The 16,408-nt window shown below is 33.3% G+C and overlaps 1 protein-coding gene across 1 annotated transcript in view; it reads left to right on the forward strand.

The window, feature by feature from the left end:
• Positions 1–1,399: 1,399 nt before the first annotated feature.
• Positions 1,400–16,408, forward strand: part of COL3A1 (collagen type III alpha 1 chain) — a 37,045-nt gene continuing 22,036 nt past the window's right edge. Inside the window, exons 1-9 of the mRNA XM_003801030.3 lie at positions 1,400–1,650; positions 10,083–10,279; positions 10,537–10,587; positions 11,033–11,146; positions 12,401–12,475; positions 14,286–14,339; positions 14,716–14,769; positions 15,545–15,598; positions 16,239–16,292. Coding sequence (XP_003801078.1) covers positions 1,563–1,650; positions 10,083–10,279; positions 10,537–10,587; positions 11,033–11,146; positions 12,401–12,475; positions 14,286–14,339; positions 14,716–14,769; positions 15,545–15,598; positions 16,239–16,292 — 741 coding nt within the window. The 5' untranslated portion in view covers positions 1,400–1,562. The remainder of the gene's footprint in view (positions 1,651–10,082; positions 10,280–10,536; positions 10,588–11,032; positions 11,147–12,400; positions 12,476–14,285; positions 14,340–14,715; positions 14,770–15,544; positions 15,599–16,238; positions 16,293–16,408) is intronic.

Genomic DNA, 16,408 nt, shown 5'->3' on the forward strand with positions numbered 1-16,408 from the left:
ACATCTTGGCTTGTGCTCCTTGAGCCCGGGGATGTAAGGAGACAAATGTGCAGTGTCCATGCTTAGAAGAATTCATGTTTACCTGGGAAGATGCATATAACATGCACTGAGTAAAAATTGAGAAATATGAATTAGAAGAAATAGAAAGATGAAAACTAGTTTAAAGAATATGATTTTTAAGGAGTAAAGTATTGAGGTGGGGTATAAAGAAATGACTTCCATGAATCAGGGGAGAAACTTATGTATATGCACATGCATAGAGATGGGCGTGGTTAAGTTACCATGGACAAAAATAGATGCCATGTAACCTTGAGTAGAACTGAAATGCCCAGTGTAGATTAGACTGACGAATGAAGAAATTATAGACTGATGATTAAGGTGTAAAGAAATAGCTTAATTGTTAAAAATATCTTGATATTATGGACAAGTATATCTTTCCTGTAGAGATTTCTCAAAAATGCAAAAATGGAATTTTCCCCTCTTTCACATTGGACACAGAAATTACTCCTTAATAGATCTTTTCAATTTAGAAGTACATTGAAAAGTTATATTGATGAGGACCTGGAAAGGATATAAGTGAAAGTCTAAATTTAGAAATATTTATACTAATCTTTATAGCAATCCAGATAAAATTAGAATTTTTCCTGGTACCCTTCTGCTATTCCATGTGCTCGAACTCTCTTCTAATTTCCTATGCAGATAAGACACAAAAAGCCTGAATTTTTCTCTGGAAAAATCTCTTCTGGCTTTCCTAAGCAGCATGAAAAACTGGAAAATCTCAAGAGAGAGCACTCTAAAGCAATTTGTAAGAAATGGAAACAACTGTAGATAAGTATTTAACTTTTAGGATGCCGTTGAAACATAGCTCAAATACTTGATTTTTGACGTTTGCCTGAGATTTAACTTGCAGGGGCTAGGCTGGATATATGAGTAAAAGAGACAGACAGAGGCTTTTCTTTCAGCTAATCTCTCCCAGTTCCCTATTTAAATTGAGTTAGGGTGGATTCTGGCAAAGTCCCAATTTAAAAATATTCCAACAAGAAGAGGTTTGCAAATTAGCCATGCTCAAGAGATGGGCATTAAGAAATGTTTTTCAAAACTAGGTGTTAACTTTTTAAAGGGACATAAAAATACATATACATGTAATTTCTGCACATTAAAAGGCAAGGCAGAGCATTTCTGTGTATGTTCCTAAGGTGTACAAACATATATTCAAGACTAAAATATGTAACAAACTTATAACCTAAGCAGATGCACACAAGCTCCAGATGTGCTATTTTTCTTTCTTTGTGGGTTGTGTCTTCTATAAGGGAAAAAGAAATATTAATCATTTCTTTTACTGCCCTGCCAAGGGGATGGGTGCTGCTCTCATATTTCAGAAAGGGGCTGGAAAGTGAGGGAAGCCAAACTTTTTCCTATTTAAGGCCAAAGCAAAGGAATCTCAGTGGCTGAGTTTTATGACGGGCCCGGTGCTGAAGGGCAGGGAACAACTGATGGTGCTACTTTGAACTGCTTTTTTCTTCTCCTTTTTGCACAAAGAGTCTCATGTCTGATATTTAGACATGATGAGCTTTGTGCAAAAGGGGACCTGGTTACTTCTTGCTCTGCTTCATTCCACTGTTATTTTGGCACAACAACTACCCCAGGAAGGTGAGTGGTACTGATTTCAAGAAACTTTATGGGTTTTCTTTCTTTCTTTTTGTCTTTTCTTCTCCTCACAACGATGTAGAAAGGGGGAAATCAGCTGCCTAAAATACAATTTCCTCTGTCAGCTCTCAATTCTAAAAGGTTAAACGGGCCAGGAGTGTGCTTGGTACATTTGTTGAGAAAGAATGGTGTCATAAATGTATTTAAAAGTTCTCTGGTTCCTTAAGTGAAAGATGTTCTTCTAACTTGTTTCCATGTTAAAGGCACTGGAAACTTAAATATGACTTTGAAAAGGTTCCCTCCTGACTTGTTAACATCTTGGAATGCTTCCCCAGCCAGTCTGGAAGTTATTGGTCTCTTGTAATAATTTCATGTTCTTCTTTGTCTGCTGGATTCTTTGTAAGGATGCAATATCGGACATTGTTTTCCCAATAAAATAATGCATTTTAAATAGCGTGTATTGAGAATAGACTAAAGAAAGATACTATGCATTATTAGAATCACTGAATATATTTCTGTAAACTGGCAAAAAGTATCTTCTAACAATCTTTAAATTATTCAAACTACAAGAAATATTTCATCATTCTTGTTTTCATGTCTTTTGAAGCACTTACCTAGTTGCTTAATGCTATAGTTATTGTTAAGGGTATAGTATTTTGGGGTGTTCTACATTTTAACTGCCCTTACATTGATGAAGAAAATATTTTTTAGTGTTTTCAACCATAATGTTTTGACTTTTCTATTAAAAAAAAAAAAGAGGTAAAGATACTGGTACTGATTGACTTCTAAAAGTTGATTTGCTGTATTTTCTAATAGGAGACTATCAAGGTTTTAATTTCCCCCAAAGCACAATTATCTCATTATTTATGCAAAAATGTTTCCTTTAATCCACATGTTCCTCAGAGTCAGGAAAATACCAGACAAACTGAAGCATAAACTTTCATAGAAATATTTAAATGCTAAAGGTAAAGATAACTAGATGAAATTATTAGATAACTATATGAAATTTCTACTTGCACATTATTAAACATGATTACATTGAAGCCTATAGTTTTTGCAAACATGTTATGTATGCATTCATTTTTTTTCTTGCAATATCAAATATCTTGGTGTCCTCACAGGTAATACTTGTGAGTGTGTACATGTGTGTGGACGGGATACACAAATCACAGTTTCTCAGTTACAGTCAGCCCATGGCCGCAAAAGAAAAGAACCACCCATAGCCCTTGTTCTTCTCCTTTCTTCTCCCTTACTCCTCCTCTCCCTCCTTCTCCTCCCTTCTGCTGTCTCCACCCTTTTGGGCTCCTTTAGACTGCCTCCCCCAATTCCTTCCTTCACTCATCACCCCACCCCCTTCTCAAGCAAGCCCCTCTCTCCTCCACCCTCATCCCTTCCTCTGTCACTTCCTCTCTACTCCCCATGCGTTTTCCTTACGTCTCCACCTCTTTTTTCAGTTCTCTCTGTCCACTTGCCTCCTCGCCCTTTTTTTCCATTAAACTCTCAACCTTGCTCCCTTTTATTCCTCTCTCTTGTCCTTCCCTCTCAGTCTGTCACAGAAGATGTTCCAACTCCAGCTCCTTCCTTAGGATACCAAATGACTGCTAACCACCCATCTATTGAAAAGACTATACACTTTTTGTTCAAAAGACTGATAAAAAACATTTGTAGTAGCCTAGTGGTTACTACCTTTTATGAGCACCTTTTTTTTTTTTCTCAATCTAACTTTAGAGGAAAAAAGGGTTTTGATTTCTACTTCATCTTAGCATCACATAAGTTCTGTGATTATCTGCTTTCTACTCAGTTACCAAAAAAATCAACATTTATGAAATTCTGCTGGTAATGTTTTTGTGCACTTACACTCAAGAGTTGAAAGAGAATTTGTTTATCATATGGTTTTTGTTTGTCATGTAAAAAAAAAACGTTTACATAATTTGAGACAGTGCATCTTACGTTCCCTGTGAGTTTGACAAGAAAATTCCACTGATGGATAAGCTTTGGAAAAGTTACAGGAGGTAGCTGAATACATAGCACACTGATAACAGTCATAAAGTTCTGGTGGGGGTTTCTTATGTAAGCCCTAATCACTATAGAGACAGCCCAACTCTAATGAACAGTAACTTCTAGTCTACTCCTAGGAATTTTCTAGAGCAAAAACATATGCTCACAAAAAATTTTGGTCTTTTTACAAATGGTGAAAGTTTTATTTAATTTGTGTGTTTTATTCTACCAATGGAGAAACGTGGTATGTTTTATGTTTCCTGTAGTTTATAAACATGTCAAATTTTAAGTGCAAAGATGCGTCACCTAGTGGCTGAGAGGCCAAGTTACCATTTACATAATCAATGCCAACATGGATGTTACATACTTGAATTTAGTGTTTTATAAAAAAACTTCAAAAATATTATACAACTGAATTTTAAATGTTAAACATTACTTTCTTAAGGAAATTGGTATATTACTGATAAAGTTTTGCTAAAAACACATACTTATACTCACTGTCATTAAAACACTCAGACTCTGAAAAATTAGTTAAAGGCTATACCCCTTTTCAACATTGCACATAAGATCTACTTTTAAAAAATATTTTTTACATCTCTGATGTTGTCTTTATTTGACATCAGCATTTTACTCACCATTTATTAGATAGCTATACAGATAGCTATTACTAAGTGATTTTGATTGCTTCATTAGAGCAGGGACAGAAACTTTATTTAATTAAATAAAGTTGTAATGTTTACCTTCTATATTTTGTGACACTGATTGGTCCACTAAAATGAACCCAAGAATTTCAAAACTGGAAATAGTTTCAGAGAATCTGTTCCTCATTGCCTGTATTAGAGTCTAGTTTTCATTATGCTTTAAGAGAGAATTTGTTACTCATTAGGGAACATTCAAGTTTTCTGGTTTGTGCCACCCCCATTATAAATATACCGAACAGACCTGAAAAAAAAGTAGCACAAAATCACCAGAAACAATTGTATTTTTAAGAGGAGAGAAGATACAATTGCTCATATATCTCTGTCAGCCATGTAACATGCTTGGAGATTACAAAACTAAGAAGTGAAGGAATTAAGACTAGAACCAAAATTCTGTTAAATCTTAGGTAATTAGAAAACACAAAACATACACTAAAATCAGAGTACTGAGTTGTCTTGGTTTTGTAACTATTTGTCATTGAAAGGAGGTACTGACAAATTATATTTGTCCTAGAAAATGTAGGAGCCATGCATTTCTAAAGCTGGAAAAGGGTAGGTATTTGTCCATGTGATAGTTAACTTTAAACTGGTAAATCTATTTTTTAAAAGAAGAAGCTAAGAAGCTCATGATTCAAAAATTGTCATCAGTTCTGTGACAATATAAATTGTAAGTTAATAAAATACTATGATACAACATTCTGTGTTTCCCATTCATTATGCCTTGTTTATTAGTATACCTTCATTATTTCCTTGCTACCTCCAGAGCATTCAATATCAGATAATCTAAAAGCCTGTAAGCAAAGAGATATCTGATTAAGTTCTGAAATTAAACAGCTCACCATATAAGAAGATAGTAAAGCCACTAGACCAATTCTGGAAAAGAAGGAAAAACTGGGATCAAAGGTCCTTTACCTAATTCACATTTCTAGGTTGATGTCTTATATTCAGGCTTATTTTTAAAACATCAAGAGCCATTGGCTGTCGGTTTACAAGGATTGTGGTTGAGACTATAAACTCCTCAGGAAAATCCCTGTTCCACACTCAGATTTCCATGTTGGACCTTGCGTTGTCACTCAGAGAAGAGTGCCATCTACCGAAACTCCATGGTTTCTGATGTGAATTACTTCTTTGGAGCAGAGTTCCAAAGATTATGCAGCACAGTTCTTTGTTTTATAACATCAAGCGATATCCCTGACTTGAAGTGATTAAAGTGGATTGCTTAAGAGTTAAACATTCAAGATGAAAGATGTTATTGCTTTTGCTGGACAAGAGGAACATTTGTAAAGTTTCCAGGTCTACAATAGCTTTCTGGAATCATCTCAGAGAAATGTTTCTTGTAAAACATATTTCCCTAGGGGGGAAAAAAAAGCTCAGTCTCATTGTTTTCCACACTCAAAAAAGAAAAAAGTGGGGAAGGGGCCATATAGTGTAAAAAATTCCATAGTTTCCAAAGGAGAAACTTTGCCTGTTTCATGTCAAGATGACAATGGAAAAAATGAGATAGCTATTCTTACATGAATCATTTGTAAACTGCAGTTTGAGGAGTTACATGAACCACTAGAATTTGTCTGTGCCTAATGAAAACACAGCCGAAGTGGATTCCTTTCTGATTAACTAATAAACCCTTGTTTTTCCACGACTGAGGTCAAACACTGCCATTTAGAATGTAATCTTAGGAACAAAATTAAAAATTCACAGACAGCAAAAGTCTAAATGCCCAAATGATGTAAAAATAAAAGACAAAAGGTCTGAAAATTACTAAAACTTACATTTGCCTTGAACAATAGCTTATATTTTCTGTGAAGTAGCATATATTTTTCTAAGATTTTTTTCTGTAGTATTTAGTGCAGAAAGTGATGAACACAGTCTACACGTATCAAGTTAATTAAAGTGATAGGAATATTTTTTCAAGTTGCAAAACATGTTCATAACGTCAAGTTTTATTCAAGGAAAACTTCTAATGAAGTTAGAAGTTCATTAATGCAAATCATTTAGTAACTACATTTTCTAAAAACTAATGTGTTAGTAAGACGTCCTAAATGTGTTTTTTGCATTGGATACAGAAGGCTTATATGTTTGTTATTGTTGTTGCTGTTAAAAATCCTTCACCTTTGGGTAGGGGGAAACGTATGCTGGGTGTCTGATCACACATTTATCCTGTTGGTGGTCTGGATGTCATCAGGGTGGCCTTGGAGATACCACTCTTTTTCATAAGGTCAAGAGAAAATAAACAATAGAATTCAACTCCAGATGGTACCTGTCTGTTTTCAGACCAGACTGGAGATATTTAGCAGAGAACTGTTTCTGGAAAATTTACCTTCTTAGATTAAACCATATGAGACAGAGTTTTGAAGTTGGTTTCTTCAATCTCACTCAGTTTTTAAAAGAGCAGTAAAGGAGTAGAATGCAGTAGTTAAAAGTATCAAATTTAGAGATATGTTCACATTGTAGTTTTAACCTAATCATGTAACCTTCAAAAAATTATTTGAAGTTTCTGTATCTCAGATTTTGATTATGATAATCAGCTCTTGGGCCTTTGAGAGCATTTAGCAAAGGAAACATACAAACCACTCAGAACAGTACCTGAACATAGGAGGTACTATACAAGTTCTGCTTGGTACTAGTTTTACTAACAATGGTACATCAGATTACTCTCAGGAAGAAATTACTTAGTGAATTAGTGATAAGGAAGGTAAGATGTAAAGTCTTGGCTATCAGAGCATAAAATTTAAAGATGTAAACCAACTGTAATAGAGCAAGTAGAATATATTTTCTGCTGGGTTCTTATAATTTGACACTAACCAGATTATATTATCCATTGCAATTGGTGATTAGATAGATGAACTTTTAATTTTTCAGTTACTAATCATTTTATTCTTGTTAGAATAAAATATTAATCAACTTAATGTTTCTAATTGGAACTAGGAAAAATTATGTATTGGTAAAAAATAAAACAAGGAAACAACTAGAAATGATGATTCATAAAGTTTTTTTTTTTTTTTGTCTGATGGGAGCAATAATAAATAGAATCTCCCATGTCCATGCAAAATAGTATTTTTAAATTGAAATTATCTTTCTATAATCTCTACAGATACTTCATGTAACATATTTTAAAATACTCTTATAAATATGTACACAGAAACATTTTTCATAAAATTATGTGTTTACCAAAGAGTATCCCTTAAAAGCCAAACCAAACATATTTCAGTCAGAAATAACATAAACTCTAAATACTCACACTTACAAAATACTCAACTTTCTAAAATAATTTAAAAATATAATTTACATACCAAATTTGTGGTTTTTATATTTTCAGATGAAAGAACACCTATTTCCCAGATAAGAATTCAGTAAGAAAAGAAAAAAAATATATTCACTTGTCATTCAGCTAAGTTAACAATTTAATTAGATTCTTTGGGGAATGCTATTTTAACTCCAAATATGGTGTGAAGGCAAGTATAATTTGCATTTTTTTTTAGTCATAGCAATAAGATTCTTTCAAGTCAGCATGATTTAACATTAGGAGAATAGAAACAAAAATAACAGAAAAGCAAGATTCAAGCATATCTAAAAATATAAAATTATGTTACTGGTTTTTACCTTTCTCTAAAGTTCCAAGATAGAAAGCTAGGGAAAAAGAAGCTGAGTGTGCATTATGTCACGTGCTGGATTTATTACGTCTTATAGTTTAGATTCCAGCAAGGAGATTATTCTAATGTGTTCCTTTTGTGATCACATGTAAATTCATTTCAGAGCTGAACTTTGTAGTAAGGAATAGAAATACCAAATGGCCTAGAGGTACAATTTAAAATTAATGAAAATGGGCACAGGGAGACTTAAATGACAACAATAAAGGACATAATTGGAAGATACATTACTTTTTCCTGTAGTACAATTGAGATTATTTACATTTTATTTAATATTTTGCAAAAACATTTGACTGTCTTTTTTTCAAAGCTACTATGAAAACAGATATCTAAGAGAAGAAAGGAACAGTAGGAGATGACTTAGTTCTGAATCTCATCTTCTTTTCTGTTTCTCAATCTTGCACATGGCTGCCTAGAGCATTTTATTCCTCTTGAAAGCAAATATTCTTTTCCTTAGTTTGTCATGATTCTCCAAAATTTAACCAGATACTTAAACTAAGGACCATGAGACTTCTGTGTAAGAGCTCAGCTGCCAGGGCAACATACTGTTAACTGTATTTTCTCTTGCACAGAATAATAACTTAAAGGAAACTAATTGTGAAATTGTAGCACATTGTAAGAGTAGATTTTTAAACTTCTTGAATCAATCAAATGTGTTTGATTACAAGATCATTACTATGTATCTGGACACAGAAATGAAAATGGGAAATGGGAACAATTTCAGGATTCTGTAGAGTCTTTAGGTTTTAAAATTCTCCTTTTTGATGAACTTTTACTAAATAAACCTTTCAACTCAAAGTATTTAACTATGTATCTAAATTATTATTACTCTAGATGGGCAAAGGATATAGGAACAAGAACTTTAAAAAGGTGGTATTCATGACTGTATATACTGTCCAGAAGGAAAAAAATCTCACTAGCACTGAAGGGCCTCTTGACCGCCAGGCAGCAAAATATGTAGTTTTAAAATACTTGCCTACTCCAAAGCAAGCTTCCTTTAGCAGATACATTAAAGATCTTGGCTTTGAGAAAATAGAAATGCACGGTCTTACCAAAGTACAAAAGTAGCGAACAGTATATCATTTGTTGTTCCTAAAAATTTTGCAGATGTTTAGAAACTTATTATTTATTTACTCAATTACTGGCAAAGAATCACAGTAATCCTCAAGAACTAAAGTTCTGTTTAACCACAACCCACAGCTAATGCTTTAAGAATTGAGACCAGGTTTTATTTTGGCAATCCCTAGGCTGATTCATTGTTAATAGATGCTGAAATTTCAGTACCTTGCATATAATTAGGAAGCAAGTCTAAAATTTTGGTTGAAGCAATTTTTTTTTTTTACCATTTTAAGCCACAAATACACATGGTCATGATTCATATTTTTCCCTCTCTCTTTTTTTTTTTTTTTTTACTTACTTCTTGCCAATATTTGTTTTAAAAACTTTTTTTTTTCTTTTTGGTGATTTGGAAACCATTTTGCAGCCATGAGATACACAATATATTATGTCATATTGTGTTGGCCTACTAATGCTCAACAGAGCTAGCAGTGACATTCAATAAGTACAATAAACTCTGTTAAAGCTTTCCCAGGAAAATCTGGATGAGTTTTGTGCTGCCAAGATTAGCTCAGTTTTCCCCTGAATTTCTCAAGTAGGTTAATAAAATCCAAAAAGTGTTCAGATTCAGTGACAGAATCACCTTTTTAGTTTAATGCTCCCATCTGCTGTTAAAGCAGAGAATAGCAATTGGATACAAAGACCTATTTTCAGTTGCACCTTTAACAGATACATTTTTAAATGCTCGTGTGAGATTGGTATTATATTTTTACTGTTAAGTGAAATTAAAATACCTATTGGTCTTAAGGAAAATTGACCATGGTGTGCCAATTTGATGTTAATAAGCACACTTGGTATTCTAGGCAGTCTCTCACTGCTTAGCAAATTATGTAGAAAAATACGATTTTCTAATGAAAGAAAAAAATTATTGCCACCTATCTCTACTTTGGCTATTGTAAATAGTCAAGACAGAATAACAAAAATCACATGTCAGCAAAACATAAGGAAACCTCACATCAGCCAACTTATTTTGCAGAAGGAGGATGCTCCCATCTCGGTCAGTCCTACGCGGATAGAGATGTCTGGAAGCCAGAACCGTGCCAAATATGCGTCTGCGACTCAGGATCTGTTCTCTGCGATGACATCTTATGTGACGATCAGGAACTAGACTGCCCCAACCCAGAAATTCCATTTGGAGAATGTTGTGCAGTTTGCCCACAGCCTCCAACAGCTGTGAGTTTAAAGGAAAATTGTATATTTTCAAATTCATATTTAAACATGAATAGCACCTGTATTACAGGAGCCTAAAAGGAAACAAAAGTCTTGACAAAAGTCAAATAGCCATGCTGGTACTACAAGTGAAAGGCGAATGTTCTGATACAAAGATAGGTTTGGATATAATTTGGGTTAGAAAGACATACAAATTGAGACACACTTCAAGAAAAAGTATTTTGATGTCTTTTTTAACCTGTACCTTTTCCATTTATTAGCCAACTCGCCCACCTAATGGTCAGGGACCTCAAGGACCCAAAGGAGATCCAGTAAGTTAACATTTTCCAGTTGAATATAATTAAATCTAATGATAATTCCAGGAATAGTGTGTTTGTTTTTCCTTCCCCTATCTTTAATGAGATGTGGAATTTTCAAAATTCTCACATTTTCTTTAAAGCCACATATTTGAATAATGATACCAAAGGACAAACTGGTCATTTGTACCTATAAAGATTTCAATTTCCCAAACTCCGTATAATGTCTTCTTCTCCATTATTATTTTGAAAAATAAAAATAGGTCAATATAGAATAGAATATATTACACTTAAATCATTTATTGATTTAGATAAAAATGTACTTATACTCCAAAATATATATCATTTTTGTATTGATTCTAATATTATAAAGTTGAGAAGCTATAATCAGATGATGATTTTCAATCACTAGGATTTTTCACCATTTTATTTATTTTTACCTTGGATGTGTTGTTTTTAGGGCCCTCCTGGTATCCCTGGAAGAAATGGTGACCCCGGTATTCCAGGACAACCAGGGGTTCCTGGTTCTCCTGGCCCCCCTGGAATCTGTGAATCATGTCCTACTGGTGGCCAGGTAATACATTACACACAACAAGATCCCCTCCTACAAAACTACCTAGTTATCTTCTTTCTCTAGTCTACATTACCTCTCACTACTATGAGGCCTTTTTATCTGTTTTCTGATTTTATGTATTTAACAAATCCTTATTTAGTGCTTATATGCGAGAGGCACTATTCTTAGTGGTTTGTAAGTATCCACTCTTCTTCATACTGCTAATGCTACTCTTACTATATGCTTGCAAAATTGCCCAACTTTCCAACTTTCAGCATGTCCATCACATACACTCTTTGCTTGAGAGATGAACTATCAACTTCCAAAAGAATTAACCTACAGAATTTAGGAAGTACTACAGCTATCCCTTATTCTTCTTCAAGCAACAATGGCAAAGCTGGCACAAAAAGCAATTGATGAGCTTTGTATACCCTCATCTCTATTGACCTCAAATCAGCAGGATTATTCGTAACTATGCAAATGCTCTTGCTAATGAATCCTTCAGAGCACATCCTGCTCCTTCTGAAGCATGGCAACCAAATAATACTGCACGTAAAACAAATAACCAAAGTGATATAACAAAATTTCTGTTGCATGGAATTAGAATACATATATACACAAACCTTTATGAGTTAAAAAGTGATTTCTGAAAAGCAATTTAACAAGAAGCAAAGGATATACTTGAACTCATTTTTATCCTAGTACCCAGATAGGACCAGTCTCCTAACCTAGCAGTTGAAATAAGATCCAAAGAAATCCAACAAGCAAATAAGCCTTTCTACTATTGTTTTGCCTATTTTCGATGGGGGTGTTAGACATTGGGGCTAATCTTTTATTCATATTAATCAGAAGCCAGGGGATATGAGTTTTACTTCTATCATTAATTCTTAGAGAAGTAATTTGCCTTCTACTTTTTTCTGTTTATAGTGAGAACACTGAAGTATATTATCTCAAGTCTCTTTCAGCCTCAGCCTCTGATCCTACTTTTGTAATGTTGTAAATATTGCTCAGAAATAATATTCATTTAAATAAGAGCATACAGAAAAAAATAAGGAGATTAAAATTGCACACAGTTGAAAGATTAGTGTATTACACAAGGAAGCATTTCTGTAAGATATCTAATATCTAAAGCTATAGAGAGAATAAACAGGATAATTAATGCATGCTATATCCCCTGGCATGCAGAAAACTTCTATCTATGGAATTCTAAATGTTTTTAAAGGGAATTATGATTTCTATATTAAAATAATCATATATATCCATTTTTTGCTACAGAACTATTCTCCCCAGTTTGATTCATATGATGTCAAGGCTGGAGTTGGAGGACTCGGTGGCTTTCCTGGGCCAGCTGTATGTACAAATGTTTCTTAGCATTTTAGAGCATTATTTAACATTTTAGTTTGTTGAATCTTGAATGGCTGTTCTAGGAATACAGTATTTTTATGGAATTGTATAAAATAGTTTAATCTGTGTTAAGACGGTGGAAGAAAATAGCAGCATTATCACCTCCTTCTTACCCTAAATTCATTTCTTCTTCCCCACCACCTCTCACATTCTGCCAGTACTGCCACTCCTTCCTACAACAACCACCTGTCAGGAGCCCACCTGCCTTCACGCTTAGGTCCTATGCTCATGTAAGGTCTTATGCTCTAATTATCATCAAATTTCATTATTTCCACTTCTACTCTTCTTTATTCTTGCCTACATTGTTCAAAATCTTCCTTTTATATCATTTTATTCATTACATGCTGCTTTCTGGATGACACATCAAAGGCTAAATATCCAATGTCACATCCATCTCGCCTTCAATTCTCCAGTCAAACTTAAATATTTCCAGAATTCATTGATTCATCAAGTTGATCTACTTTAATAATAGCTTTTTGCCTTATACTTGAAGGACTTCCCTCAACATGAATGACTTAGAGCTTTGATAGAAGAAAACAAAAACCATTGAAACCCAAGCACCTGCAAATGGTGTCCCATGTAAACGACCCTTGTTAGTGGAACAACTCATGTGAAGCAATAATCAGGAAGGTTAGGCATAGTAATTTCATTACATATAGCAGGTACATAAATGTACATGAAGGCTGGCACTAGATTTTTCTGGAATTCTGGATAATTGCTACCCAGATGGTTACACCTCATATTTGTTTCTTCACAGAATAAAGAGGACAATATTTTGGCCAATAGATCCAAATGACCTGTTAGGGAAAGACCTTTATGATTCGTATGAAGTAAATTATAAAAAGACAATCTTAAAAATCTCTGCAATGTTAAGGACTGTGATATTTCTGCACCTTTCAAAGCCAGAGGAGAATTGTATTAACTTATGTAACCAAGGACTCTTAGCTACATTATGTTATGAATCCTATCTTTTAATCACATGTACACTTTTTACTTAAAAAAAGACATAAATGAAGTTACCACTTATTGACATTCCAGAAAGATGTATATGAGATAAATATAATTAAAAAGTGTGTTTTTTTTTAAAGTTAACGATCAGTGTTTAGAAACAGCATGCTACAAACAGCAGGTTTTATCCCTATTTCTAGATGATGAAAAATGAATTACCCCATGCATGATGATTCCCATGTGGACATCTAAATATCTATGCCAATATAACTCTGTGATATGTATATCAATACAATGATGAATTTTGTGTTAATTTATACCATTATTTTAGAAATTTTGACCTTAAGATTCTAGTATGTCCATAAATACACATTTTTTACTGTGAATTTGGCTGCCAGGCAAGAAACTGGTTCCTCACCAGTGCAATATCATCCTAATATTGAGAGTATTCCTGTAGTATTTGGTACTAATTTTTCCAGATTCTGAATTCCATTCAAAAATTCCCTTTTGTAAAATTATAGAATATTATGAGTGTGTGAATTCTCTTCTTTAGGGATTCAGGTCCATACTTTATAACATTCATCAGTGATTTTTATTAATTCTGAAAGAATTTCCTTTCTTGGAGAGATCTTAATTGCAGATATCATAAAATAATCATATTTACAAATAGTTCTCAAATAATGAGAAATAGTTGTTCACACCTTAAAAGATGTGAACATCATTTCTGAAACAGTCACCTCATTGATGCATGGGTAAATTGTATTTCACATTTATTCATTTTGTGTTTATCATTCAACTTATATTCCAGGGTCCCCCAGGCCCTCCTGGTCCCCCTGGTACAGCTGGCCATCCTGGCTCCCCTGTAAGTATAATCATTTTTGGTGCTTTCTTCTGCATGGATATGCACATCAAGTTAATGGAGATCTTAGTAGTTTAGTTCTTTCAAAGATGTTGAAATTCAAATGTAATTCCTTTCTACCAGAAACTACTGATAATTAAAATCTTGGTAAAATTAATTTGCATGTAATATGGCTTTGAGTTAAAAAAGAATTAGTTTCAGTGGAATGAAATGGAGTACATTAACATTATTCTGACCTGAAGAAAAAAATGGTCTCGCCTTTACTAATTGGTATAAAATTTTCTGACTATATTCACATATCCCAATTTCTTATTGTGAAGATATAAATGAATCATATGAATATTTTCCACTTTGAAAAACATTTATTCTTATTCACTAGGGTTCTCCAGGATACCAAGGTCCCCCTGGTGAACCTGGGCAAGCTGGTCCTGCAGTAAGTAACAATTAAATCTTTATTTAATAAATTGACAATTCTATATAGAAACTATCTTTATTTTCTAAAACAGGCCTGGACCTGTACAGAGTGTAGTTTGAATTTATACTTAAATCTATAAATAGTAAATAGAATTTTGTGACACTTGAACAGATTTCAAAGATCTTTTGGACTCTTTTAATGGCTTAGATATTTTAGAGATACTACTTAATTAAGGAATTCTCTGGTTAATCACAATAGTCCACTTCCCAGAGTTGATACAAATTCTATGTCAATTAAATACACATTTCATTTTCCTGTAACCATGTGTCTACTCTCTCTCTCTCTTTCTACTATATATATATAGTACATATAATAAACTTTTATAATAGACATAGCATAATCCAACAGAGTACTCCAGAAGGATATTCTATGTAAATAACCAAGTAAGATGGGGTTATTGTAATACATTTCAAAATATTTAGAAATAATTTATATTTGGATATATTTAACATCTTAAACAATGTACAGGTACATTTGGATTTACAAATATTTGTGTGCAGTATAAAATATAGGTACATGATGCTTTTAATTTTTATTAAAAGTAAATTAGTAAACAGTAAAAAGGAGATATAATAGAAGCCTAATAATAACTCAGCAAGTATCATTTTCATGTTGAGAATCACTAAAAGCATTTTCTAAAAGAGATTCCTTCCAGGGATATATATAATGTATAATAATAAATAAAAAGAGAAACATGTACAAATATGTTTGGCCTTTATTTTCTTTATTTCAGGGCCCTCCAGGACCTCCTGGTGCTATGGGTCCATCTGGTCCTGCTGGAAAAGATGTAAGTTTTAAGGATTGAATGGAGCTACAGCAAATTTTAATTTGGATTATTAAAAATAATATCTGCTTATGCCAGAATCCAGGGGAAAACAAAGTTATTCAAAAAAATGATTGTCTTAACAATATTTTATTTCCTGCTAATCTATAAACATCTATACAGTATACATTCATATAGCAATGTATACCATTTGTTGCATTCCAAACTAATAAAACCCAAAAATATGCTTATTGATTGTCAAGAATAATCATCCATTGAATATATCATTTAACTGGAGGAGGAGTAAGTGCCTTCTCCTTTTTTTTTTTGTAATGAAGACATTGATATCAGTACTTTATAAACGTGAATACTTTTTTCACACCATTACTATTACGCTATTCTTTCTTTCCCATTTAATGTTCAAATACCTCTCTTGGTAAAGAAAGGATCATATTTCAGTGATGAGAGGAGTCTGCATAAGCTCTTTTTAAGTTTATATTGAGGTGGGAAAAGCTCTCCCCATTCCTTTTACTAAGAAAGCTAATCTCATAAATATACATTTAGTCCAACCATGGTGTGAAAAATGCAAATTCATGTTTGAACATTGGTTATATTGTATCCTCTTAAATACAAGTACCTATATATTCTTTATTTCTCCACCTAGGGAGAATCAGGTAGACCCGGACGAACTGGAGAACGTGGATTGCCTGGACCAGCAGTAAGTTTTCAGCATCTAACAAATTACTTGGAGTGATCACAGTTATCTTAGCTTGAAAATTACTAGATAATTAAATTAAACAAAAAATGAAAGATTTTATTACTAGATCATGATTC

This window comes from Otolemur garnettii, unplaced genomic scaffold (assembly GCF_000181295.1).
Source record: "Otolemur garnettii isolate 467f Iridium unplaced genomic scaffold, OtoGar3 scaffold00195, whole genome shotgun sequence".
Taxonomy (NCBI): domain Eukaryota; kingdom Metazoa; phylum Chordata; class Mammalia; order Primates; family Galagidae; genus Otolemur; species Otolemur garnettii.